This window comes from Rana temporaria, chromosome 2, assembly GCF_905171775.1.
Source record: "Rana temporaria chromosome 2, aRanTem1.1, whole genome shotgun sequence".
In the NCBI taxonomy this organism is placed as follows: domain Eukaryota; kingdom Metazoa; phylum Chordata; class Amphibia; order Anura; family Ranidae; genus Rana; species Rana temporaria.
The window spans coordinates 94,564,630-94,592,266 of NC_053490.1; the positions used below are offsets into that span (position 1 = coordinate 94,564,630).

A 27,637-nucleotide genomic window follows, 5' to 3' on the forward strand; every position below is an offset into this window, starting at 1 on the left:
TCTCTTGGTCACAAAGAGCCGATCCTTACGTTCTTTCCAGATCGAGTGGTTCTGATACCCATGCTGGGCTCAAATCCGAAGGTTTCGTCGGTTTTTCATGAAAATCAAGAAGTAGTCCTCCCTACTTTCAGGTCCCCGGATTCCGACGAGACTCACCCTCTGGACATGGGCAAGATACTTACTGAATATGTCCAAATGACGTCCACCTTTAGACGCTCCAATCATTTATTTATCCTGCACTCAGGCAGTAACAGAGGGAAAAAGGCTTCTACGAGAACAATCGCAGCCTGGATCGTTCAGACAATACAGCAGGCTTATAGGGCAAAGGGCTTGGCTCCTCCGCAGGCAGTGACAGCTCACTACACCAGAGAGATGGCAGCTTCCTGGGCGGCAGCTCATCACGTGGCTCCAGATGTCATTTGCAGAGCGGCCTCTTGGTCTTCCATAAATACCTTCATGTCCCATTATTGCATTGAACCTGCATCACTTTCCTCTGTGAATTTTGGTTTAACAGTTTTGTCAGTTGACGGGACAAATTAAAATATCTTTTTGTTCAGCATACCCACCCGTGTGGTCTGGCTAGTTATTTCCCACACGTAGGCTGCCATGGAGTCAGTCAGGAAAAGGGAAAATGTATTATCATACTTACCGTAATTTTCCTTTCCTGATGGACTCCATGGCAGACGGAGTTCCCACCCTGAAATTATGGAGTCGGGATAGTTACGGAACACTGGGGCTGATGGTGAGTTAACTTTTATGGGTATGGGGTCCTATCACATTGGAGAGGAGACGGGATTAACCCACACGTAGGCTGCCATGGAGTCCTTTAGGAAAGGAAAATTACGGTAAGTATGATAATACATTTTCCCTTTTCTCTGCAGCCTCAGTTGTATGGGGCAGTGAATGAATGGGAAGTGCTGAGGGGCTCCCTGTTCATTCACAAACTGAAGCATAGTAAACATAGTTTACTATGCTCCAGTTATGAATGAACACAGTGAGCGAGTGTGTTCACTGTGTTTATTTTGAAAAAGGAACTATTTACTAGCCACTTCCCCTGCTCTCTATCCTGAAACATCCCCCACAGCAGCCAGGGGGAGAGGAGTGTAGGGAAGCCAGCAGCACTGCAGGGCGGGGGGGGGGGGTGCCCATAGGGGGAATCGCACACATAACACACATAGTGATTAGGGTGTGCCCAGGCGCACACCTATGATTACAGCAATGCCTGGATAATAAACTAACTTTGCACATTCAGGGTCTGGTGCCTTGAATTTGCTTTATAAAGTACTGTAAATGAAATGGCGCCTCCTAATTTTTTAGCAACCAGCTGCCATAAATTTTGGTAAAGTCCAAAAAGGCATATGAATTTATATGTTGAGGCCGTAGCTATTAAAGTTTACAGTTTACACCACAAATCTTCACACATGTATTCCATTAAAAAAAAAAAAAAAAACACACACACACAAGTGAATTTAAATAAAAAATAAAATAAACAATTCTGTGCTATTGATAGCAGTGAGAAAATGTCCTGTAATCAATTACAGCAATAACAGTCCTTTTTTGCAAATTTATATGTCACTACGTGTTCATAAATGAACCATGCTCTTCTTACCTAAAAGTGCTCCTTTTTTCAAATATGCACTCCACCTGTAGTAAGGGGCTCACCAGATAGCTTTGGCCCACCAGGACCCTCATAGCTTACATGGAATTCCTTTATATTGGCATGGGATCAGCAATTATCCAGTTTCACCAGCAGGGAAATCCCAAAATGAAAAAAAAAAAAAAAAAAACGATCGTGCAGTACGTTTATTAAAAACTTATCCCACAAAAACATAAGCCAGTAAACTCACATTTCCATGTGCCGTGTAGTGGCACCCAGTGTAAATCATGTAAATCACCTGGTTTGTTTAAAATCCTCACCGCTCGTATCTATGAGCCAGCGTGCGTTCCACCTGCATACACTACTATGGGATACGTTTTTAATAAACGTACTGCACGATCATTTGGTATTGTTTTTTTCATTTTGGGATTTCCCTGCTGGTGAAACTGGATAATTGCTGATCCCATGCCAATATAAAGGTATTCTATATAAGCTGTGAGGGTCCTGGTGGCCCAAAGCTATCTGGTGAGCCCCTTAGTACAGGTGGAGGTGCATATTTAAAAAAAGGAGAACTTTTAGGTATGAAGAGCATGGTTCACAAACAAACACGTGGTGACATATAAATTTGCAACAAAGGAATGTTATTGCTGTGATTGATTACAGGACATTTTCTCACTGCTATCAATATGACGGAATTGTTTATTTTATTTTTATTTCAATTCACTTGTGTGTTTTTGATTTTTGAAGTGGATACATGTGTTAAGATTTATGGTGTAAACGTTAATAGCTAGTGCCTCAGCATTCAAAGTCATATACCTTCATTTGCTTTATAATGTGAATCAAAAATCTCATACCATAATAAATTAATTAGCATACCAATTGTTTTAAACTGAAAGCTAACCATGTGAAACCTAAACTCAATGCAATGAGGGATTTTTCTTGCTGTTAACAGCATTACACATTTAGGGGCCACAACCTTTTCCACCAAACACTGAATTCAAAACCAAAACAAACACATACTCACAAAGCAAAAAAAAAAGACACTATAAGTCCAATAGATTAACACACTGGGACTGTAAAGAATAGCGAGAAACTTGCCAAACTAGAGGTACTGTAAGCCAGCTGTGCTTAACTGTTAACTGCCACGTACACACGGTCGACCCATCTGATAAGAATGGTCCGACGGACCGTTTTCATCGGTTCACCGCTGAAGCAGATCGATGGTCCAATGTGCGTTAACACCATCAGTTCAAAAACCGATCGGGTCAGAACGCGGTAACGTAAAACACACGACGTGCTGAAAAAAACAAAGTTCAATGCTTCCAAGCATGCGTCGACTTGATTCTGAGCATGCACGGGTTTTGAACCGATGCTTTTGTGTACTAACCATCAGTTTTGACCGATGGTCAGCCGTCCATCGGTTCGATTTTAAAGCAAGTTCTCTAATTTTTGTCCGGAGGACAACAGACCGATGGGCCGTATACACGCAATTTTACCATTCGAACACGCTGGAGCTCATCCTTACTTGCTAGCAGCCCTCTAATGATTTAACTATGCCTGTGCCCCAGCTCATTTTAATTACTAAAAATAAAGGGAACACTATTCTCTATTTTCTTACTGCTAAGCAAAATCAACTTGCTAAATTACGTTATGATTGCTAGATCGCATGGACTATCTTTTGTTTCTGTAGGAGAAAATTTTAAAATGCACAATTCCTTCACCTTAACTGCCTATATAATTCCAACAATTAAAAAAAATAAAAAATATAATGATATATATAATGGTTATTAATGGTATAAAGCCAAGGAGAGGTCAGAAGATGGAGACTCTATGCCTAGTAACTGGAGAGTGGCATGTTCCCAGTCCCTGCCCAAACCAAGTCGGCTGCAGATGCCCGAGTACTGTCTGTCAGTAATAGCTGCCCAGTTCACAGCTTTTTCAATAGCAGGATATGATTTGCTGTAAAGAGATAAAAGACAGGTGTTAAAAACCAACACAAGGGCTGATAAACCTTTTATCAAATACCGTACTTTTGCAATGTGGTTATCTTTTTTAATTTTTAAAATAGATTATTCCATGTTGCATTCTATGGAACTGTGCAAAATTACCCTGTAAATGGCCACAGTGAAACCATTTACTGTAGCACCCCATCATCCTTTGTTTTATAACAGTGGTACATGTACCCCATGGGGTACTGCCGATTTATTTTTTTCACCCTTATTTGTAAAAGTAAAACATGCATTTGGGATATGAGAGCAATAGTGCAGTTTATTGTAGAATATTAATTTTTTACTGCTCTAGTGAATTCATGTTGGCCCTATATAAGAGGAGGAGATATACAGACATCAGTATATCATTAATATATAGTTTAATTATTCTGCGCTTACCAAACTGATAATGTGATCAATATTGTATGTAATACAATATTATATGTGATACAAAAAAAAGGTGAAAGAAAGGTACATACATGTGTATGTGAATCCTGCTACCTCCAAGAACGAAATACTCAATTCACAAACATACAAAGAAAAAAAAGGAGATTACGCAAACCTTAAACACATTATTGAATAATCATACAAAACACATAACCATGTAAATGAATCGGTCAATGTGAATCAATTAATATTCTGTTAAAGAGTCCCAAACACATAAAATAAACCTGAAGTGAAGTAACAATGAATGCAACTTCCGATGCAGCACCTAAAAATCTGCAATGGCAACTGGTCGGTACTTTACATCCCAGCGGAGAAGTAAACTAAAAGCTGGTTGGAGAGAATTCTTAATCCACATTCTTTAAATACTGCATGCCTAGCATACATTTAATTATGTATTTCCTTCTGTGAATTTACTTTAATGCCTGCTCGTGCAGTATTTACAGAGAGTTTAAGCATTTTGCGGTAAATATTGCAAAACGGTATAGTGATATGACAGTTTCAGGATCAAATGCGATTTTTAGGCAAAATGTGTCTGGACACCTATGCTGTATATACCGCTTGCAAGATGCTTTTGTGAATGGAGCCCATAGTCCTTAGAAATTGAAAGTAAATAGCAGAGGAGAAGCTACAAAGCATGCAAGTAATACAAGAAATTGTGGAAAGAGATGGCCAGCAGGCAAGTAAGCTTATATTGGATTCTCAAAAATAACTATGGTTTGTATTGCTATTACAATGCTAATGTTATAAATGAAAGTGTATGCTGTGACCAAAGAACTTCTTTAACCACTTGAGCTCCGGAAGATCTTACCCCCTTCAAGATCAGACCATTACTTGCTATTCGAAACTGTGCCACTTTAACTGGTAATTGCGCTGTAATGCAACACTGTACCCAAACAAAATTTAAATAATTTTTTTTTTTACACAAATAGAGTTTTCTTTTGGTGGTATTTACTATGTGTAATGTGTGTGAAGTATGCTGCTTTTACTAACATAGCTCTCAGAAACCGACAGACCTCTCCTTCTGTACAGAGCTCTGGACTGTGATTGCACACAGCTGATCAGCAGGTCCCGGCCGCGAATCATTTCCTGGGACTTACTGGCAGGCTCCCGCTGTGTTCAATCACAGCGGGTGCTGGGCGCACATGTGCACTCCCTACCAGTACGTCGCATTGTCTACAGAGGCCGCTCGCCCCAGAAGGGGAAGCTCTGCTTGACTGCCTCCCCTCTGCTGCCACATTTGGCACCTTTTTGGGGGGGAGCGGGGACCTAGTTTTGACAGGTACCCGTTCCCACTTCTGGCTCAGTTTGCTGTGGCAAACTGAGCTAAAAGTCCCGCCACCCCTTCCCTTTGCACCCGGCCCATTCGGTAAGGGCAACGTGCTTCGTGCATGCACAGTAGGAAACCGGCTGTGAAGCCACAAGGTTATACTGCTAGTTTCCCTTAGTCAAGATGGCAGCGGCAGCACCTGATAGCCGTTTGAATAATCGGCTTGGGTGAGGACACTGCTGGATTCCTGGACAGGTAAGTGCCCCAATATTAATAGTCAGCAGCTACAGTATTTGTAGCTGCTGACTTTTAATTGTTTCTGAAGGAGCCTGGAGCTCCTCTTTAAGCTCAACTCTGCTCAGCTCTATTGCTCCTAGTTATCCACAGAAAAAAAAATGTAATAAAAAAAAACAGGAATATCTGCTTAGTACATATCACAGCAAATAAACAGCAGGAACCTTTGTGCTCCAACACTGTCCCATTTCAAAGATATTATTTGCCATTTGGTGATGTCCCAGGAATGGTCAAGCATTCTAATAAAATTCCAGAGAACGTACAGTACATCTAAGAAAAGTACACCTATCCAGAACAGAAAAATGCCCAAAATTGGGTTGGATGCATGGCTAAGAGAGGAGTTAATATGGAACTAATGGTTTTTAGAATCTGTCAGGAGGGAGTAACTAGAATTCTCACTGTCACAGAAAGCTATATGAATATTGGGTGGGATACTGAGTATGATTCATCTTGCCAGCATCTTCTTTTATCAGTCTTTGAAAGGCTAAGAGCAGTAATATATTATGTTACTTGCATATGTCATAGAGATCAATAATAGAAGTGGTTTGAACATTGAAATATAAAATATTTGTGCAGTTAATTGTGATTAAAGTTTGCATAGATATACCTTGCAGTGTCACACTGATCCAGTTTCATTAAAGTCTTGAATGTGATGCCACTCAGAAGATTATAAGTACGAATAATTTGCAGTACAAGGAGAGTGGCAATTAACTTCATGACCTCTTCTTTTCCTCTTGAACCTTTAAAACAAAAATAAGGGGCATAAAAGGTTAAGGCTAGGTTGACACTATTTTTGCATGTTGCTCACAGCAGGGGTCCGGTGAGTCCACGTTCACTAATTTCAGCACAAATTTTTGGCTAAATTTGGACCTGAAATGGACCAAAAGATGCACAGGGCTCCTGTGCAGTTTTGCACTGGAGCCACAGAGGAGATATGTGAACCGGCTCCATAGAGAGCCACTCAAAATCTCCTGCTATTGCAACTTGGATGCAAGGAACCCACATCCAATTTGCAATAGTGGGAACCCAGCCTAAAGGTGAAATCCTGGTATAAAGGGCACAAATTAATGTGTGTACAATTAAATCATTACATGATAATGTGTGTACAATTAAATCATTACATGATATACAGCTAGTGTAAGAATTTAAATATGACTTTGCATCGGCCTCTTGCAATCCCCTATACAATAGCAATAAGAGAGGAAGGGATCCAATGTGGTGCATGCAAATCTGTTGGCATGGAACATGATGAGGAAAAGAGGAGGAAAAAAGATTTCACCTACACATATGCAAAGGCTTCTTCACAGTAAGACCCCTTTCACATGGAGGCAGTTTACAGGCGTTTTAGCGCTAAATGTAGGGCCTGTAAAGCACCTGAAAACTGCCTCTCAAGCCTCCCCAGTGTGAAAGCCAGAGTGCTTTCACACTGGGGCGGTGCGCTTGCGGGACAGGAAAAAAAGTCCTGCAAGCAGCATCTTTGGGGCGGTGTGGGAGCGGTGCACACCCTTAACCTGGAAGCAGGCAGTACATTGTGGACGGGCGGTGCGGAAGAGGTTAACTTTGCCTTCCTCAATGGATTTCATCAAAATTTTATTTTCAAATACATTTTAGGGAAATTACATTTCTCTACACATCAGTAATCCTAACCAATTAAAAGGAATGAAAACATGTACATATTAACTCAGTCTACACTGCAGAAGGGAATGTTGTAGGGAAGGGAGGTAGGGTTTGTTACAAAGAACTCCAAGTGAGTTTTTGGGAGAATATTTTTGGGTCAAGTTGTCACTATGTTATTACACAGCTTTACTATGTGTACTGTATATATATGAAGAAGTCCTTATGGTACAATATACCACACAGGAAGTCAATTATACAGCAGTGCATGGGCGTCCGCTCCATAGGGCAAGGGGGGTCATTTGCCCCCCCTGGAATCGACAGGGAGAGCCAGGAGTAGGGCCGAACTGGCCCTGGGGTCGCTTTATGCGGCGACTGCAGCGCTACCCTCCTTCTGTCCTCCGGCACTCGTATCGTATGTCATGGATCTGGGTCTGTGTGCAAGGTCCCGCCCCCCTAGTTCGGCTCGTCTGATAGTCTTCTAGTGTTCCGCCTATCACACAAGCCGAACTAGGGGGCGGGACCTTGCACACAGACCCATCTCCGTGACATACGATACGAGCGCCGGAGGACAGAGGGAGGGGAGCGCCGCTTTATATCGTTAACCAGGCCTGTGCTTTGTTTGTTCCAACATCTGTTGCCACAGGTAACACTAGACTATTTTCTGATGTGTTTTTAGCAAGTCTGGAAACGCAGAGCAAACACAACACAGAGTTGTAGCCTATGGCATCGTTTCTAGTTGTCCCCTATTTAGAGTGCCTGTCCCTCTTCTGGAATAAAATCCATTTGTCCCTCATTCCAAAAGGTTCCTCTTTTAGACCTGAAATAAATGTACTGTCAATATAGTGTAGTGTTTCAGTCAAGGAAAAGGGGTGCTGTGTAATGTAAAGGGGTCCTGTGATGCAGGGTGCTGTGTAATGTAAAGGGGCCCAGTGATGCAGGGTGCTGTGTAATGTAAAGGGGTCCAGTGATGCAGGGTGCTGTGTAATGTAAAGGGGTCCAGTGATGCAGGGTGCTGTGTAATGTAAAGGGGGCCAGTGATGCAGGGTGCTGTGTAATGTAAAGGGGTCCAGTGGTGCAGGGTGCAGTGTAATGTAAAGGGGGCCAGTGATGCAGGGTTCTGTGTAATATAAAGGGTTTCAGAGCTGTGGGGTGCTGTGTAATGTAAAGGGGTCCAGAGCTGTGAGGTGCTGTGTAATGTAAAGGGGTCCAGAGGTGCAGTTGTGGAGAGGGGGTACACAGTAGTGACAGAGATTTTGAAAGATGCAGGGGGCACAGTGGGGTGTTTTTACATTTTAACGTGGGGGCGCGCTTTTAACCCCCACTTGCGGTCGAAGAAACGGTAACATGCGACTGTGTATCACTGCTGCCGAAGCGCCCCCCCCTGAAAAAATTTCAGCGGACGCCCATGCAGCAGTGTTCTTAAAAGCATAAACCCACCACTATACATACAGATAATCCTGAAAGCAGTACTCAGAACCTACCTAGAGAAGAGATGCCCCTTTCATGGAGAAAACTGTCACAAAAATAACTGACATCAATGTTTAACAACTTTCCGAGTTGTGGAGTCAGCATCCAGTATCCTTCCTAGAATAAAGTAACAGTGTTAAGCCCCATACACACGCTCACACTTTTTGCCAACCAACTTCAAAATCGTCAACTTTTCTAATTTGTGTGACCGCGTGTACGCTCCATCGGACCAACTTTTTCGGGTTTCATCCAATTAAAAGTTGGGTCTGCAAACGGACCAACTTTTCGGCAACAAAAGTCCAATGGTGCCTTGTCTGACTGTGTACAGCAATCCAACCAACTTTTGGACAAAGTGCAAATACGCATGCTCAGAACCAATGTTAAAAGCAACAAACAATAGCAGAAGTTAACCAAAGGGTGGCGGTAAAGAGCAGAAAATAGCAAAAAAAACACGTGATGTTAGGAAAGTTTTAGAAAAGTTTGCAGAAAAGACTGACTGTGTGTGGAGTTATATGATTTGCACCAGTATTGTTCACTGATCAGTCTTTTGTTTATGCTATTTTGGTTACACTGTTCCTACTTTCAGTTATACCATCTTCCATTCCCTTCCCCCACTTGTCCATACACCCACCCATCCACCACCCATTAGCGCAGCACTACCCTCCCTATTATAAAGTATTTATGGTTTGATACACCTTTCAGTGCCGCAGCTGTACCCTTACCCCTCCCCACCCCTCTTCCCCTCTCCCCTGATAAGCGCGGTAATATTCATTTTTTTCATTATCTGACTGTGTGTATGCTATGGGTGTGGCCGGACAAATCAATTAGGAAAAAAATCCAAGGGAAATTTTGTTGGATGTCTGACTGTGTGTATGGTGCTTCGGACCTTCCGCTTACGAGCCTGCTCCCACCCATACCTGGCAGTCAGAAACTAGGCAGACTTCCATTACCTGTGCTGCACAAGAAACAGCTCCTAGGAACCAGGAATCCAGCTCTCTCCTCTCCTCGTGGACTCCTTCTTTCTCCGCAGGTAAGACCCTGTCTCTCAGGGCCTACCATCCTGGGGAACCACTGACGGCCGTCCTTCTCAGGGCAGCCGTCACACAGACCCCACACTGCGGCTCTCTATTTCCGTCTTTTTCCTCGGCATCCCCACTAGCACGGCCACCCACGATTGTGGTGGCCCCCAGACACCCCCCTGGGTGTATTTTCGGCGCTTTTTGGCGTTTTTACACGCCCGCGCCAGCCTGCTACTTTTCGCGGCCGCCGCGCCTCAGGAAAGTCCGCGGCTTCAGCCGCGGCCTACCGGCGCTCCGACCGTTTCTCCCTGCACCTACCACCAACAGTGCAGTTCCCTTTGATTATCGCCCCTGCACCCCTAGAGGTCCCCTCCACCCCCCTGTTAGCAACCAGATCGGTGGAATCATTTTCTTACCTACCTGATTGCCCCCCCAGCCTGGGTCCTGTGTCTTTGCCTGGCGGCCATTCTTGGTGCACCCCAGCAACAGTGACACCCAGCATCCCCCCCCCCTTTTCCCCTCATTAAGTCATCAGTCTTTGATCCAGGGCTTGAGCCGATCGCCTTTAGGGATCAGGAAGGAATTTTTTTCCCTGCCGCAGCACATTGGCCAGCTTGCCCAGGGTTTTTTTGCCTTCCTCTGGACCAAGGATTGCTGAGAGCGAGGATTCTCCGAATCCTCTCTCACCAAACACCCGCACCCCCCCTCACGGTGACTGGCAACAATGGTTAAACTGCGATACTCTGCGGAAACCATTTGGGGTCTGAGACAATTCGCAACAATATTACCTGCCGTCACCACAAAAGGCTTAAAAACAGATCAATTTTTGAGAATCGATCGACGATCGATCATCAAAAATCTCAACCATTCAACACAGCTCAAGCACATATCATGTGCGTTGCTTAACACTAGATCGGCAGTTAAACACCGTTCAGAAATCCATGATTTCTTACTACAAAACGATCTAGACTGCCTCTTTATCACAGAAAGTTGGCTGTCAGACGACTGCAACACCATTCTCGGAGAATTGGTGCCAGAAAATTATCGCATCCTTACGGAAAATAGAATAGGGCAAAGAGGAGGAGGCCTGGCGGTGATTCATAAGTCTCATATTGCAATCACTAAACCGGTCCTTCAAAATCCTCTACCTTTTATGGAAACCCTTACGCTTCAACTTCAAGCTCACTCTCAGGAGACCGTTCACATTCTCCTCTGCTATAGGCCCCCTGGGCCCAAATCGCAGTTGATTTCAGCATTAACGGAGTTCATTTCCACTTACTCCCTTAACAGCAATCATCTTTTGCTGCTCGGGGATTTCAATTTGTGGGCCAACTCCTCACAGGATCCCATCGCGGAGGCCTGCATCGACCACCTGGAAGGATTAGGACTTCAGCAACTTATATGCGGACCCACGCATGCTTCAGGTCACACACTCGACCTAATTTTCAGACAAAATCTGAAAATAAACATTTTGGGAAATGAACCTTTGCCATGGACAGACCACCATGCAATTAGCTTCATAATTCCCAGAACTCCACTAGTCATGAAAGTACCCAAGCCGGTGACAATACAATGGGCTAGATCTCAGAAGAAGCTCCACTCAGAACTCTTCAGATCTACCCTGGGAAACCGAATTGGGGCTATTCCTCCTCAGCTAGCAGCCTCAGATACTTTGGATGCCATAAATGCAGCTCTGCTACAGTCAGCCGACTTAGCAGCACCAAAGCGCAAACTCCGCAGCCGGACAAAAAAGTCCAGCTGGTTCAATAACCAGCTGTCGCTATTGAAGCAAGAGCGCAGAAGGGCGGAAGCCGCCTGGAAAAGAAGTCCTTCAGAAGACCGCCTCAACTTCTACAAAGCAGTAACAACACGATATCACAAGGAAATTTTCAAAGCCAAAAAACTTCACTTTTCCATGGTGATTAACAGCGCAATGAATCGCCCACGCGAACTCTTCAGGATGGTCACCCAGACCATGAATCCGGGATGTCTTGAAGTCCCCACTTCAGACACCCAAGAGTTCTGCAATGAACTATCGGATTTCTTCATCAACAAAATTGAAAAAATTCGGGTAAGTATTCGGCAAAACAATACTCCACTCAGCCCCCTCTTCAATCAAAACACCGACGGAACGCCTCTACAATCAACTAAGTTCACTTTGGAACCCATCTCCATCGATACCACAAAAAAATTCATTGGTGCGCTGCGCAACAGCACAGCACCCAATGACATCATTCCCACCAAGCTACTGAAGGAATGTGCCGACATCCTGGCGCCTCCGATCACGCAGCTTATAAATCAGTCATTTAAGGAAGGCATAGTGCCTTCCCTGCTGAAAGAGGGCACAATCCTGCCGATCTTGAAAAAACCTAATTTGGATCCTATGGACCCAACTCACCGCCGTCCCATAACAGGTCTAAATGCTCTGTCCAAGATAATGGAGAAAGTGGTGGTAAATCAGCTGCAACAGCATCTGGACACCCACAACCTACTCGATCCATATCAATCCGGGTTCCGTCCCGGACACGGTACTGAAACGGCCTTACTGAAAATATGGGACGATGCGCTCGAGGCCGCAGACGAAGGAGAATTGTGTCTCCTGGTTCTGCTGGACCTAAGCGCAGCTTTTGACACAGTAGACCATAAATTGCTACTGAGACGACTAACAGAAGTCGCCGGAGTCTCAGAAGATGCCTTACCATGGTTCTCCTCTTTTCTCGGAAACCGATCACAAACAGTGAAACTGGGATCCTTCACGTCAGAAAAACGCACGGTGCCATGTGGGGTCCCCCAAGGATCCCCCCTGTCACCGGTGCTGTTTAATATCTATCTTCGTCCTCTCTTTGATATTATCAGTAGCCAAGAACTACTCTATCACTCTTATGCAGACGACACGCAGTTGTATTTTCGCATCTGCCATAAAAAGGATCATCATCTCAGATTAGAGAAATGTCTCTCTTCAATAGAAAACTGGATGACTAATAGTTATCTCAAACTCAATAGCGCTAAAACAGAACTCTTTATCTTCGATGCCAGTCGGAAGAATCAACCGACAACAAACTGGACACCATCTCCCATCCTGGGACAAATCATCTCCCCTAGCTCCAAAGTCAAAAGTCTGGGAGTCACGTTTGACACCTTCATGACAATGGACGCACAAATAGGGTCAGTAGTCAGCGGGGCGCACCATTTGATGCGCCTACTACGCAGACTGATTCCATTTATCCCCAAAGAAGACGTAGCAGTCGTGGTGGGAACAATCGTGAATTCCAGACTGGACTATGCAAATGCCCTTTACCTCGGGCTACCCAAGTACCAAATCGCTCGTCTTCAAGTCGTACAGAATACGGCCGCTAGACTGGTGACTGGGAAAAAATCTTGGGAATCAATCTCACCTTCACTGAGATCCCTTCACTGGTTGCCAGTGAAAGACAGAATTGCATTTAAAGCACTCTGCCTGACACATAAGTGCATCCATGGGAAGGCTCCTAGATATCTATGCGACAAGATCAAACCGCACAATTGCAACCGCATTCTGCGATCCACCGACCAAAATCTGGTCAAGGTTCCTAAAACCAAATACAAGTCCAAAGGAGAAAGAAGGTTTGCTTTCCAGGGCCCCAGGCTTTGGAATGCTTTACCAACCAGCATTCGGTTGGAGCAAGACCACCTGTCCTTCAGAGGGCAGATCAAAACCCTGCTTTTCTGAAAGGCATGAGACACAAACAACAAGCGCCCAGAGGCGATTCAGTTCGCACGTGCCGCGCTATATAAATTTTTCATTCATTCATTCATTCATGAGCCTTAAGAATGCTTTATTAACAGTGGGTTTATGTGGCTGAGGCACTTGACGTATGTGCCTTAGGTCTCCATATACACACACACACATACATATAAAATGTGTACACCTTTTATCTATGCCCTATCTTTACACTTTGACTGCTATACTATGTAACCATTTATCATTGCAATTATACTTCCCATTTGTATTATTCTAAAGGTGCTTACAGTGTTTCAATTGGGTGACAAATCTCACTTAGACATGGACACGTAGCGTTAGATGAATAGACAAATATGGACAAAAAGATCAGGCACAGTAGAAGCACTGATAAAGTTGATATTGAGTGGAAAAATGTTGCCAAAATCACATATCATTGGAAGTGAGAACAACAGAGGACTGTGAGGAATGTGAATGGGAATTCACTCAGCATGGGGGCAATGCTTGTAATGAGTCCATGTGTGTATAACCTAACAGGTGAATGGAAACACCGACCAGGTGCAATGAACAATGAAAAGTTCAATGAACAAATGGAAACAGTTCATAGGTATGCTTCCCAGTGGAAGGATAAAACACTTCAAACGTAATGCTGGTTCAGATAAAGAAAGTAGCAGTCATGGCTTGTCTGTAACAATCTTCAGAAAATCATAAAGAGGGTGGATACTCTTACCAGCTACGGTGGACTTGCATGTTAGTACTAACATCAAGTCGGATATACAGCATGGTGGTCACAGCGGACCCTGGGCTCTGTACGGATGGATCTGTGGGATGGTCTCTCCAACTGGAACGATGGAACCGATCTTGTCAGATACCTCTCTCAGGAACAGAAACCCAAATGGACAGGGCTGATGACTCATGGATCAACACAGCATGTGTGGAAAGGAAAAAAAATGCTCCAATGGTGCAGGTCAAAAAAAACCGTGAAGGCTTTATTTGTAAAAAAATTAAACAATAAAATCACGTGAATAGTTATAAAAGGCAGTATGGGGTACTAAGCATGTTACCCGACTAGTTTCGGCTCTAAGCCATCAACAGGGGCATGTATCTGTACCCCCACACTGCTAAATTTATATGTACCAAACAATCCAAAGCTCCTCCCCAGGGAGGGAGGAGACAGGAAGTTAAACAATCATGGTAATGCATGGCATAAGCTGATGCGTATTTTACATATGCAAAACATGTCATACAAGTATACATCATAAAACCATTAAATAAAAATGCACATATGTAGCACAAAAATATAAAAAATGGCTTGCAGAGGGTAAAATTTGACTTATACCAACTATTTGTGTAGCAAACCGTTTATCACAGTATATGTTAAAACATGTCAATGCTGAGTGTCCAACTGGAAGCTGCAATCCGCCGCCAGCCATAACACATCACCCCTTCTGGAAGAAGCACACACTCTCCAGCACCAACATATATAAAAAAACGCACAGAAGCCCAGAACTTGAGCTAACACAATACACAGCTCCTGGAAATCAATCCGGAGCGTGTATCAGTGTACAGGGGACACCCTACATGATTGGAGGACAACGGAGAAGGCTAGGGGGCGGGGCCGGTGACGCGAACCGATAAACGTCCAATCGCTGTCATCAGCCACAGCGGCGCCCCCAGGTCAGGTCCGTATACTGAAGACTAATGGAGGGGGAGGGCCCCAAATCGCAACCTATTAACAGAGAGGATCGTCGATGACTGACAAGCATCAGCGATCCGACGTGAGGTGCAGAGAACGGGCGCGGTGACGACGAATCGACAGCACGGCCGCCCACTGAACTACCGCCGACACCACGTGCGCTCGTCATGTGACATAAACACCATCAGTCTAGGGAAATGAACAAAAGCTCCGGACGTACAGCGAATTACGTGATAACGTCATAATCGGAGAGCCAATCAAATGGGTGTATCAACAGCCGAGGGCTAATAGAGACAATTCAGCTCTGGGGGACACTCGAAGGGTAGGATGGCAAAACATTGATGCAAGAAACAAAAAATGGTTTGAAAATAATCTGTGTCAGTAGACATCCAAATAAACACAGTGAGAGTGCCTTGATGGAAATCATATTTGATGGTGAAACTTTATATTAGATATTCGGTGCACATCAGAATAGGACATGGATGTCACAACAGCCCAATGAATGGACGCACGTCAAAAATAATTTGTGTCAGTGGGCATCCAAATAAAAACGATGAAAGTGCCTAGATGGACTACATGTTTAATGGTGAAACTTAATATTAGATATTCAGTGCACACCAGAATCAGACATGGACGTCACAAAGGCCCAATAGAGGGACGCATGTCGAAACCGGGGGGCACTGAAATCTGTGGCTTTTGAGATAACCTTTTCAAAAAAAGGAGAAACATGATACTTAGGAGCTCACGCCCGGTTGATGAAACAGTTGACATCCCAGTCAACGTTCATGCCGTGGGGCGTGTAGCTCCTAAGTTCATGTATCCAGAAGGTCTCTAAGCGGGAGACCCCCCTCACACAGGAGTCACCCCGCCAATGAGGCACAAATTTATCGATAACTTGGAAAGAGGTACCCCTAGGATCTTTCGCATGGCATTCCAAGTAGTGTCTGGAGACTGTGTGCTTGGGGCAGCCCTTCCTAATCTTACCCAAATGCTCATTCACTCGAATGGCAAAGTTGCGAATGGTTCGGCCCACGTATTGCAACTTGCAGGGACATGTAATCAGGTACACTATATAGCTAGTGAAACATGTAGTAAAATGCTTCATCTGATACGTGCGGTTGGTTACAGTGGAAACAAAAGTATCCGTCCTCCGTCGGCCCAAAACATTGACAATGCATGGGTTGCACTTCCGACAGGGATGGTAACCTTTAGTTTCTGGAAAAAATACAACTTTTTTTGGTGGATCTATGACATTGGGTGCAATTTCACTTTGTACGGATTTTGCTCCCCTGAAAATTACACCTGCCCTTTCAGGTAAGGAGGGTCCTAGAATCTTGTCACTACGGAGGACCTTCCAGTGTCTATTGAGTATTTTCTTTATGTCATTATGTTGTACAGAAAAATCAGTGAAGAAGGACCATTTAAACCTATCGTCCCTATCTTTCTTGGGTTTGTCCATAAGCAAAGAAGACCTTTCAAGGTTAGAAACAGTGTTAATAGCCTCGTCCAAATCATGAGTTCTGTATCCTTTATCCAAGAATCTCTTTTTTAAAATCTGGCACTGAGAATCAAAATCTTCCCTCCTGGTACAATTTCTCTTCATACGAAGGAATTGACCCTGAGGGACAGATCGCAGCCATTGATGGTAATGGCAGCTATCGACCGGAATATAGCCATTCCGGTCAGTTGGCTTAAAGTAAGTCTTAAACTCGAAGTGACCATCAATTGCCAAGATCTCTAGATCTAAAAAGTGGATCGAGGTGGAACTGGCTTCGTATGACAAAACGATACCACGATCGTTGTCATTAAGGAAGGACATGAAGGAGTCAAGAGACTCCCTCGTGCCCTTCCAAAGGAGGAGGATGTCGTCGATATAACGCGCCCAGAGAACCAGTTCGGGTCTAGGTCTACGTAAGGTATCGACGACATCCTCCTCCCACTGGGCCATGAAAAGATTGGCGAGGCTGGGGGCATATTTGGCCCCCATCGCCACGCCTTTGACTTGGGAAAAAAACTGCCCCTGAAACCAGAAGTAGTTGTGCTTTGTGGCGAAGTTCAGTAACTCCATAACAAAGTTCCTCTGGATCACAGAAAGGGAAGAGTTACGTGTAAGGAACAGTTCCACCGCGGCCAGGCCCAATTGATGGGAAATACATGTATATAAGGCGGAAACGTCAGCCGTCACCAACAATATTTCACCCTCATAATGGACAGACTCAAGTAATTTAATAGTGTCCTTAGTATCCCTCAGATATGAGGGAACCGATTTTACAAGAGGCTGAAGATAGAAATCTATATACCTGCCGATACGCGATGTCACTGAGTCAATCCCGCTGACGATGGGTCGCCCAGGGGGATTGACAACGTCCTTATGGACCTTCGGCAGGTAATAGATGACCGGAATACGCGGTGCCAAAGGGACTAGGTATTCTGCTTCCTTTTTGTTTAGGATGTTGAGGGCTGAACCTTCTTTAATTAAGGCTGTTAAGGCCTTTTTGTATTTGGAGGTGGGATCTCCAGGGAGGATGATATATGTGGTGTTGTCACCCAGCAATCTATTCATCTCCTGGAGGTACGCTTCTTTGTCCAATATCACCATTCCCCCGCCTTTGTCGGCTGGGCGAATGATGATATTTTTCTTGGCACAGAGGGTCTGTAGACCCGCTTGTATAGTAGGATCTTGATGGATTCTCTTTTTGGGTAGCTTGTCTAAATCGTTCAAACCAAACTGCGGAACACGTTGACAGAGTGGGCTGTGTTAGCCGCAGGGTTGAATAAAGAGGGATTGGACAAGCCAGAGTGTATGGTCGCTACATTCAAGGTAGAGTTAGAAGTGACAGAGTGTGTGGTCACTGCATGTGAGGTAGAGTTGAGTATGACGGGGGGGGGGAATGGCTGACGACGTCAAAGTTCCACCCTGTTGGGTGGACATAGATTGGGATAGATTGGGATAAAAATATACAGAGACACTTTTTATCCCAATCTATGTCCACCCAACAGGGTGGAACTTTGACGTCGTCAGCCATTCCCCCCCCCGTCATACTCAACTCTACCTCACATGCAGTGACCACACACTCTGTCACTTCTAACTCTACCTTGAATGTAGCGACCATACACTCTGGCTTGTCCAATCCCTCTTTATTCAACCCTGCGGCTAACACAGCCCACTCTGTCAACGTGTTCCGCAGTTTGGTTTTGAACGATTTAGACAAGCTACCCAAAAAGAGAATCCATCAAGATCCTACTATACAAGCGGGTCTACAGACCCTCTGTGCCAAGAAAAATATCATCATTCGCCCAGCCGACAAAGGCGGGGGAATGGTGATATTGGACAAAGAAGCGTACCTCCAGGAGATGAATAGATTGCTGGGTGACAACACCACATATATCATCCTCCCTGGAGATCCCACCTCCAAATACAAAAAGGCCTTAACAGCCTTAATTAAAGAAGGTTCAGCCCTCAACATCCTAAACAAAAAGGAAGCAGAATACCTAGTCCCTTTGGCACCGCGTATTCCGGTCATCTATTACCTGCCGAAGGTCCATAAGGACGTTGTCAATCCCCCTGGGCGACCCATCGTCAGCGGGATTGACTCAGTGACATCGCGTATCGGCAGGTATATAGATTTCTATCTTCAGCCTCTTGTAAAATCGGTTCCCTCATATCTGAGGGATACTAAGGACACTATTCAACAGGGTGGAACTTTGACGTCGTCAGCCATTCCCCCCCCCGTCATACTCAACTCTACCTCACATGCAGTGACCACACACTCTGTCACTTCTAACTCTACCTTGAATGTAGCGACCATACACTCTGGCTTGTCCAATCCCTCTTTATTCAACCCTGCGGCTAACACAGCCCACTCTGTCAACGTGTTCCGCAGTTTGGTTTTGAACGATTTAGACAAGCTACCCAAAAAGAGAATCCATCAAGATCCTACTATACAAGCGGGTCTACAGACCCTCTGTGCCAAGAAAAATATCATCATTCGCCCAGCCGACAAAGGCGGGGGAATGGTGATATTGGACAAAGAAGCGTACCTCCAGGAGATGAATAGATTGCTGGGTGACAACACCACATATATCATCCTCCCTGGAGATCCCACCTCCAAATACAAAAAGGCCTTAACAGCCTTAATTAAAGAAGGTTCAGCCCTCAACATCCTAAACAAAAAGGAAGCAGAATACCTAGTCCCTTTGGCACCGCGTATTCCGGTCATCTATTACCTGCCGAAGGTCCATAAGGACGTTGTCAATCCCCCTGGGCGACCCATCGTCAGCGGGATTGACTCAGTGACATCGCGTATCGGCAGGTATATAGATTTCTATCTTCAGCCTCTTGTAAAATCGGTTCCCTCATATCTGAGGGATACTAAGGACACTATTAAATTACTTGAGTCTGTCCATTATGAGGGTGAAATATTGTTGTGACGGCTGACGTTTCCGCCTTATATACATGTATTTCCCATCAATTGGGCCTGGCCGCGGTGGAACTGTTCCTTACACGTAACTCTTCCCTTTCTGTGATCCAGAGGAACTTTGTTATGGAGTTACTGAACTTCGCCACAAAGCACAACTACTTCTGGTTTCAGGGGCAGTTTTTTTCCCAAGTCAAAGGCGTGGCGATGGGGGCCAAATATGCCCCCAGCCTCGCCAATCTTTTCATGGCCCAGTGGGAGGAGGATGTCGTCGATACCTTACGTAGACCTAGACCCGAACTGGTTCTCTGGGCGCGTTATATCGACGACATCCTCCTCCTTTGGAAGGGCACGAGGGAGTCTCTTGACTCCTTCATGTCCTTCCTTAATGACAACGATCGTGGTATCGTTTTGTCATACGAAGCCAGTTCCACCTCGATCCACTTTTTAGATCTAGAGATCTTGGCAATTGATGGTCACTTCGAGTTTAAGACTTACTTTAAGCCAACTGACCGGAATGGCTATATTCCGGTCGATAGCTGCCATTACCATCAATGGCTGCGATCTGTCCCTCAGGGTCAATTCCTTCGTATGAAGAGAAATTGTACCAGGAGGGAAGATTTTGATTCTCAGTGCCAGATTTTAAAAAAGAGATTCTTGGATAAAGGATACAGAACTCATGATTTGGACGAGGCTATTAACACTGTTTTCTAACCTTGAAAGGTCTTCTTTGCTTATGGACAAACCCAAGAAAGATAGGGACGATAGGTTTAAATGGTCCTTCTTCACTGATTTTTCTGTACAACATAATGACATAAAGAAAATACTCAATAGACACTGGAAGGTCCTCCGTAGTGACAAGATTCTAGGACCCTCCTTACCTGAAAGGGCAGGTGTAATTTTCAGGGGAGCAAAATCCGTACAAAGTGAAATTGCACCCAATGTCATAGATCCACCAAAAAAAGTTGTATTTTTTCCAGAAACTAAAGGTTACCATCCCTGTCGGAAGTGCAACCCATGCATTGTCAATGTTTTGGGCCGACGGAGGACGGATACTTTTGTTTCCACTGTAACCAACCGCACGTATCAGATGAAGCATTTTACTACATGTTTCACTAGCTATATAGTGTACCTGATTACATGTCCCTGCAAGTTGCAATACGTGGGCCGAACCATTCGCAACTTTGCCATTCGAGTGAATGAGCATTTGGGTAAGATTAGGAAGGGCTGCCCCAAGCACACAGTCTCCAGACACTACTTGGAATGCCATGCGAAAGATCCTAGGGGTACCTCTTTCCAAGTTATCGATAAATTTGTGCCTCATTGGCGGGGTGACTCCTGTGTGAGGGGGTCTCCCGCTTAGAGACCTTCTGGATACATGAACTTAGGAGCTACACGCCCCACGGCATGAACGTTGACTGGGATGTCAACTGTTTCATCAACCGGGCGTGAGCTCCTAAGTATCATGTTTCTCCTTTTTTTGAAAAGGTTATCTCAAAAGCCACAGATTTCAGTGCCCCCCGGTTTCGACATGCGTCCCTCTATTGGGCCTTTGTGACGTCCATGTCTGATTCTGGTGTGCACTGAATATCTAATATTAAGTTTCACCATTAAACATGTAGTCCATCTAGGCACTTTCATCGTTTTTATTTGGATGCCCACTGACACAAATTATTTTTGACGTGCGTCCATTCATTGGGCTGTTGTGACATCCATGTCCTATTCTGATGTGCACCGAATATCTAATATAAAGTTTCACCATCAAATATGATTTCCATCAAGGCACTCTCACTGTGTTTATTTGGATGTCTACTGACACAGATTATTTTCAAACCATTTTTTGTTTCTTGCATCAATGTTTTGCCATCCTACCCTTCGAGTGTCCCCCAGAGCTGAATTGTCTCTATTAGCCCTCGGCTGTTGATACACCCATTTGATTGGCTCTCCGATTATGACGTTATCACGTAATTCGCTGTACGTCCGGAGCTTTTGTTCATTTCCCTAGACTGATGGTGTTTATGTCACATGACGAGCGCACGTGGTGTCGGCGGTAGTTCAGTGGGCGGCCGTGCTGTCGATTCGTCGTCACCGCGCCCGTTCTCTGCACCTCACGTCGGATCGCTGATGCTTGTCAGTCATCGACGATCCTCTCTGTTAATAGGTTTGCGATTTGGGGCCCTCCCCCTCCATTAGTCTTCAGTATACGGACCTGACCTGGGGGCGCCGCTGTGGCTGATGACAGCGATTGGACGTTTATCGGTTCGCGTCACCGGCCCCGCCCCCTAGCCTTCTCCGTTGTCCTCCAATCATGTAGGGTGTCCCCTGTACACTGATACATGCTCCGGATTGATTTCCAGGAGCTGTGTATTGTGTTAGCTCAAGTTCTGGGCTTCTGTGCGTTTTTTTATATATGTTGGTGCTGGAGAGTGTGTGCTTCTTCCAGAAGGGGTGATGTGTTATGGCTGGCGGCGGATTGCAGCTTCCAGTTGGACACTCAGCATTGACATGTTTTAACATATACTGTGATAAATGGTTTGCTACACAAATAGTTGGTATAAGTCAAATTTTACCCTCTGCAAGCCATTTTTTATATTTTTGTGCTACATATGTGCATTTTTATTTAATGGTTTTATGATGTATACTTGTATGACATGTTTTGCATATGTAAAATACGCATCAGCTTATGCCATGCATTACCATGATTGTTTAACTTCCTGTCTCCTCCCTCCCTGGGGAGGAGCTTTGGATTGTTTGGTACATATAAATTTAGCAGTGTGGGGGTACAGATACATGCCCCTGTTGATGGCTTAGAGCCGAAACTAGTCGGGTAACATGCTTAGTACCCCATACTGCCTTTTATAACTATTCACGTGATTTTATTGTTTAATTTTTTTACAAATAAAGCCTTCACGGTTTTTTTTGACCTGCACCATTGGAGCATTTTTTTTCCTTTCCACACATGCTGTGTTGATCCATGAGTCATCAGCCCTGTCCATTTGGGTTTCTGTTCCTGAGAGAGGTATCTGACAAGATCGGTTCCATCGTTCCAGTTGGAGAGACCATCCCACAGATCCATCCGTACAGAGCCCAGGGTCCGCTGTGACCACCATGCTGTATATCCGACTTGATGTTAGTACTAACATGCAAGTCCACCGTAGCTGGTAAGAGTATCCACCCTCTTTATGATTTTCTGAAGATTGTTACAGACAAGCCATGACTGCTACTTTCTTTATCTGAACCAGCATTACGTTTGAAGTGTTTTATCCTTCCACTGGGAAGCATACCTATGAACTGTTTCCATTTGTTCATTGAACTTTTCATTGTTCATTGCACCTGGTCGGTGTTTCCATTCACCTGTTAGGTTATACACACATGGACTCATTACAAGCATTGCCCCCATGCTGAGTGAATTCCCATTCACATTCCTCACAGTCCTCTGTTGTTCTCACTTCCAATGATATGTGATTTTGGCAACATTTTTCCACTCAATATCAACTTTAGCGCTGCACTTATTGTTTTCTGTTTATACTTGACTTTGTTTGTGTGCTGGCTGCTACATGGTCTAAATTTCTCTAACTAGCGCAATTTTTTTCCCCACATTTTTTTACAGTAGAAGCACTCACATTATCTTCATTGTTTTCCCAGAGATATGTTGGCATTAGGACTGTTTTGAAAGTGTGCAAGCTATACTTCTTTACCTGTCATGCCTAAAGCAAATTTATTGAGGCTTAACAACTGCTGAAAGACATCTGCAGACAGTCATATAGTCAGGGCTGCTGTTAGAAATCACAGGGTCCAGTACAGCCTACCTGACAGGGCCCCCCCCAAAAATATATCAAAACAATATTTTCACAAACAAAATGCACTAAAATCATTATTAGCGGACACAAACATAACAGAGAACTTTTTTTTTTATATAATGTTTTAAAGAATGTTAAAATGTATTAAAATGTATTTTATTTTATAATTTGTTATTTTTTTATGAGACAGGTAAACCAGCAGTGCCGTGGGGGGGGGGGGGGGAAACACAGTGACAGGGGCACAGAGGGGGGATCAGAAGAAGGCAGAACAGGGAGGGGGATCGGTGCGGGAAGTAATTCTGTAATTGCCCCTCCATTCGATCACAAGCATTCCCTCTGCTGTCCGGGCCCCCGTGTTTTACCGGGCCCCTTACAGGAGGGCTGGTGGTCCCCCCCTATCAGTGGCCCTGCATATAGTGCTTCAGCATTCAACTATGCCTAGATGCCATTGGATGGGTCAACATGCACCCTGGGCTGTCCTTATGAGAACCATTGCAATGCTCCTGGTGAACTGTCAGTCAACAGGCAGTTAAATTAAACACTAAACAGGTGCTCAAGGTGTCCTCAGGTAAATGTACTTCCTTATGTGACAGGTTCCCTTTAACCACTTAAGACCCGGACCATTATGCAGGTTAAGGACCTGGCCAGTCTTTGCGATTCGGCACTGCGTCGCTTTAACTGACATGGCTGCTCCCAAACAAGAATAGAACTTTCTTTTGGTGGTATTTGATCACCTCTGCGTTTTTTTTTTTTTTGCGCTATAAACAAATAGAGCGACAATTTTGAAAAAAATGCAATATTTTTAACTTTTTGCTATAATAAATATCCCCAAAAAAGATATTAAGAAACATTGTTTTTTCTCAGTTTAGGCCGATACGTATTCTTCTACCATTTTTTGTTTAAAAAAATAAAATAAATCGCAATAAGCGTTTATGAATTGGTTTGCGCAAAATTGATAGCGTTTGCAAAATAGGGGATAGTTTTATGGTATTTTTATGAATAATTTTTTTTTTTTACTACTAATGGCGGTGATCAACGATTTTTTTCGTGACTGTGACATTATGGCGGACACATTGGACAATTTTGACACATTTATGGGACCATTGTCATTTTCACAGCGAAAAGTGCTATAAAAATGCACTGATTACTGTGAAAATGACAATTGCAGTTTAGAAGTTGACCACTAGGGGGCGCTGTAGGGGTTAGGTGTGACCTCGTGTGTGTTTCTAACTGTAGGGGGGGCGGGACTGGACGTGTGACGTCGGTGATTGTCATTCCCTATATCAGGGAACAGACGATCACTGACATTTCCACAGTGAAGAATGGGGAAGGTGTGTTTACACACACACCTCTCCCTGTTCTTCAGCTCCTGTGACCGATCTGCGGGCGCTGGGGGCACAGTCACAGAGCTTTGGACTGGGTTGCCTGCGTGCGCCGGTGGCGCGCGACCCACGGCTGGGCTCCTAAAGGCGACGTACCTGTACGTGCCTGTGCCCAGCCGTGCCATTCTGCCAACGTATATTGGCGTTAGGCGGACCTTAAGTGGTTAAACAGAGGTAAAGAACAGGCTTATGGAAACTCATGCAACCTGCCTGTGCTCCCAAACATGTTTACCTATAGCAAGATACATGGCAGCTGGGAATGATATGTAGTTAACAACTGTACCATGCCTAATAATTAACAGGATTATCAATGCATTTTTTTTAAACTGATATTTCAATTCTGCCTTTCTTATAATCATTTTTATATAATATAGATACTACTTTGTGAAATTGAAAGAGACATTACCGGATACTGCAGTGGAGAGAAGGATGACCAGGAGAGATCAGCTAAATCTGAACGCTAAAATACAAACAAGATATACAATGTTAATGTGCAGATTTCTAAACACATGTTTCTTACAAAATTCTTCTAAAATATACTCTTAATACTATATTGTCAAAAGTATTGGGACAAATATGTGGTAAGTAAATATATTTCTGCTTCTCCTAAAAAATAGGATTTTTGTACTCACCATAAAATCCTTTTCTCTGAGTTCATGGACAGACACAGCCTTAATCTTGACACAGTGGGTATTAGCCTTCATTCAGGAGTGACTAGGCAGAAATTTATAGAAAGTGTTAAACACATCACGCACCATATAGTACTGCCCAGGTGGCGGTTCCTCTGGGTATAACCCCTCTCTCTGCATCTCGCAGATCAGTTCGTCAAAAAGCAGTACAAACATAAAAAGGAGGGGTGGGTGCTGTGTCCGTCCATGAACTCAGAGAAAAGGATTTTACAGTGAGTACAAAAATCCTATTTTCTCTTTCGTTCATGGACAGACACAGCCTTAATCTTGACAAAGTGGGACGTCCCAAAGCAGTGTCAAAAAACGAGGGGTGGGAACTGCATAAAAATAAACTTTACCCCAAAACAAAACAGCTCCTCAACTTGAGGAGTTGCATACTCTAAACAGCCACCTGCAAAACTTTGCGGCCGAAAGAAGCATCCGAAAGACGCACTTACATCAACCTTGTAGAATTTAGTAAAAGTGTAATCGGACAACCAAGTCGCCGCCTTACATACCTGGGAAACCGACACTTGATGTCGGAAAGCCCAAGAGGCACCTGGTCGAATGCACCGTGACAGGAAAGGTGGGCGCCTGACCTTTCGAATGCAATATTTTTAACTTTTAAAAATGGTCGAATGCACCGTGACAGGAAAGGGGGGCGCCTGACCTTTTATGGCGTAAGCCTGAATCACGATCCGTCTGACCCACCTCGATATGGTGGCCAATGAGACCGCCAGGCCCTTCTTGGGACCAGCCACCGAAACAAACAGTGAGTCTGACCTCTGGAACGAAGCAGTAGCAGACAAGTATACTCTCAGAGCTCGGACAACGTCCAAGGAATGCAACGCCGCCTCCTTAGGAAGCGACATACGAGGACATATAATGGAAGTACAATGTCCTCATTGAGATGGAAGGCCAAAACAACCTTAGGAAGAAAGGAAAGCTGCGGACGCAGCACCACCTTATCCTTGTGGAAGATCAGATAAGGAGCCTTGCATGACCAGGCTGCCAGCTCAAAAACTAGTCTAACTGACGTAACAGCCACCAAAAAGACCACTTTCTGAGAAAGTGTCAACAAGGGAATTTCCCTAATGTTCTCAAACGGTGGCTTCTGAAGCACCGAGAGGACCAGATTTAAGTCCCACGGAGGTAGTGGAGGATGGACCGGGGGGGCCACATGCCAAACCCCCTGTACAAACATACTCCCCAGCACCGGGTGTTGTTGAAAAAAGACAGTCAGGGCAGAAATCTGCCCCTTAAATCGTATTTAAGGCAAGCTTTTGGTCTACCCCCAGCTGTAGGAACAGCAGGACTCTGGAAACCAAAGAACGTACACGGAATCCACCTCATTTCCTCAAAAATGGCCTTCCAAGTGCGATGGTAAATCTTCCAGGAGGATAGCTTCCGAGCCCTCATGGTAGAAATCACTGAATCCGACAGGCCCTGGTCTCTTAGCACCTGGCTTTCAATAGCCACGCCGTTAAAGCCAGCGACTATGAAGCAGGATGAAATATGGGACCTTACGACAGCAGGTCTTCTCTCAGTGGTAGACGCCACGGGACGTCTGCTACTAGACGCACTAGATCAGTGTACCAAGGATGCAGAGGCCAGTCCAGAGCAAATAGGATCATTGGGATCCCCTCTGCCTCCACTCTGCGAAGCAGATGAGGATTGAGCTTCAGGGGAGGGAAGGCATAGATTAGCCGGTACTGACTCCACGGTGCCACCAACGCATCTGTTGCATCTGCCCCTGGGTCTCTTGACCTGGCCACAAACCTCAATACCTTCCGATTGAGTCGAGACGCCAGGACATCTATGTCTGGCGTGCCCCATCTTAGGCAAAGGAGCTGAAACACATCCGGGTGCAGAGACCATTCTCCTTGGTCCAGCCTCTGGCGACTCGGGTAGTCCGCCTGCCAGTTTTCCACACCCAGAATGTATATGGCCGACAGGGCAGGTATGCTCCTTTCTGCCCACCTTAGAATGTGGGCGACCTCTGACGCTGCAGCCAAGCTTCTTGTTCCTCCTTGGTGGTTGACATACATCACCGCCGTGGCGTTGTCCGACTGAGTCCAATGACCTGGGCTGACTGGACCTCCCAGACTCCCCCCCCCCCCCCCAACCGGTAAGGCTGGCATCCGTCGTGACCACCATCCAGTGAAAAGGAAGTAAAGACTTCCCGGACAGAAGTGCCGGTGATGTCAGCCACCAAACCAGGGATGTTATGACTAGGTCGCTCACCCGGATTTGACAATC

The 27,637-nt window shown here is 44.8% G+C and overlaps 1 protein-coding gene across 1 annotated transcript in view; it reads right to left on the reverse strand.

The window, feature by feature from the left end:
• Positions 1 to 3,048: 3,048 nt before the first annotated feature.
• LOC120929247 (protein mono-ADP-ribosyltransferase PARP4-like) overlaps positions 3,049 to 27,637 on the reverse strand; it is a 136,873-nt gene continuing 112,284 nt past the window's right edge. The window contains exons 8-11 of the mRNA XM_040340555.1: positions 25,117 to 25,170; positions 8,692 to 8,794; positions 6,201 to 6,333; positions 3,049 to 3,556 (exon numbers count right to left, since the gene is read on the reverse strand). Coding sequence (XP_040196489.1) covers positions 3,385 to 3,556; positions 6,201 to 6,333; positions 8,692 to 8,794; positions 25,117 to 25,170 — 462 coding nt within the window. The 3' untranslated portion in view covers positions 3,049 to 3,384. The remainder of the gene's footprint in view (positions 3,557 to 6,200; positions 6,334 to 8,691; positions 8,795 to 25,116; positions 25,171 to 27,637) is intronic.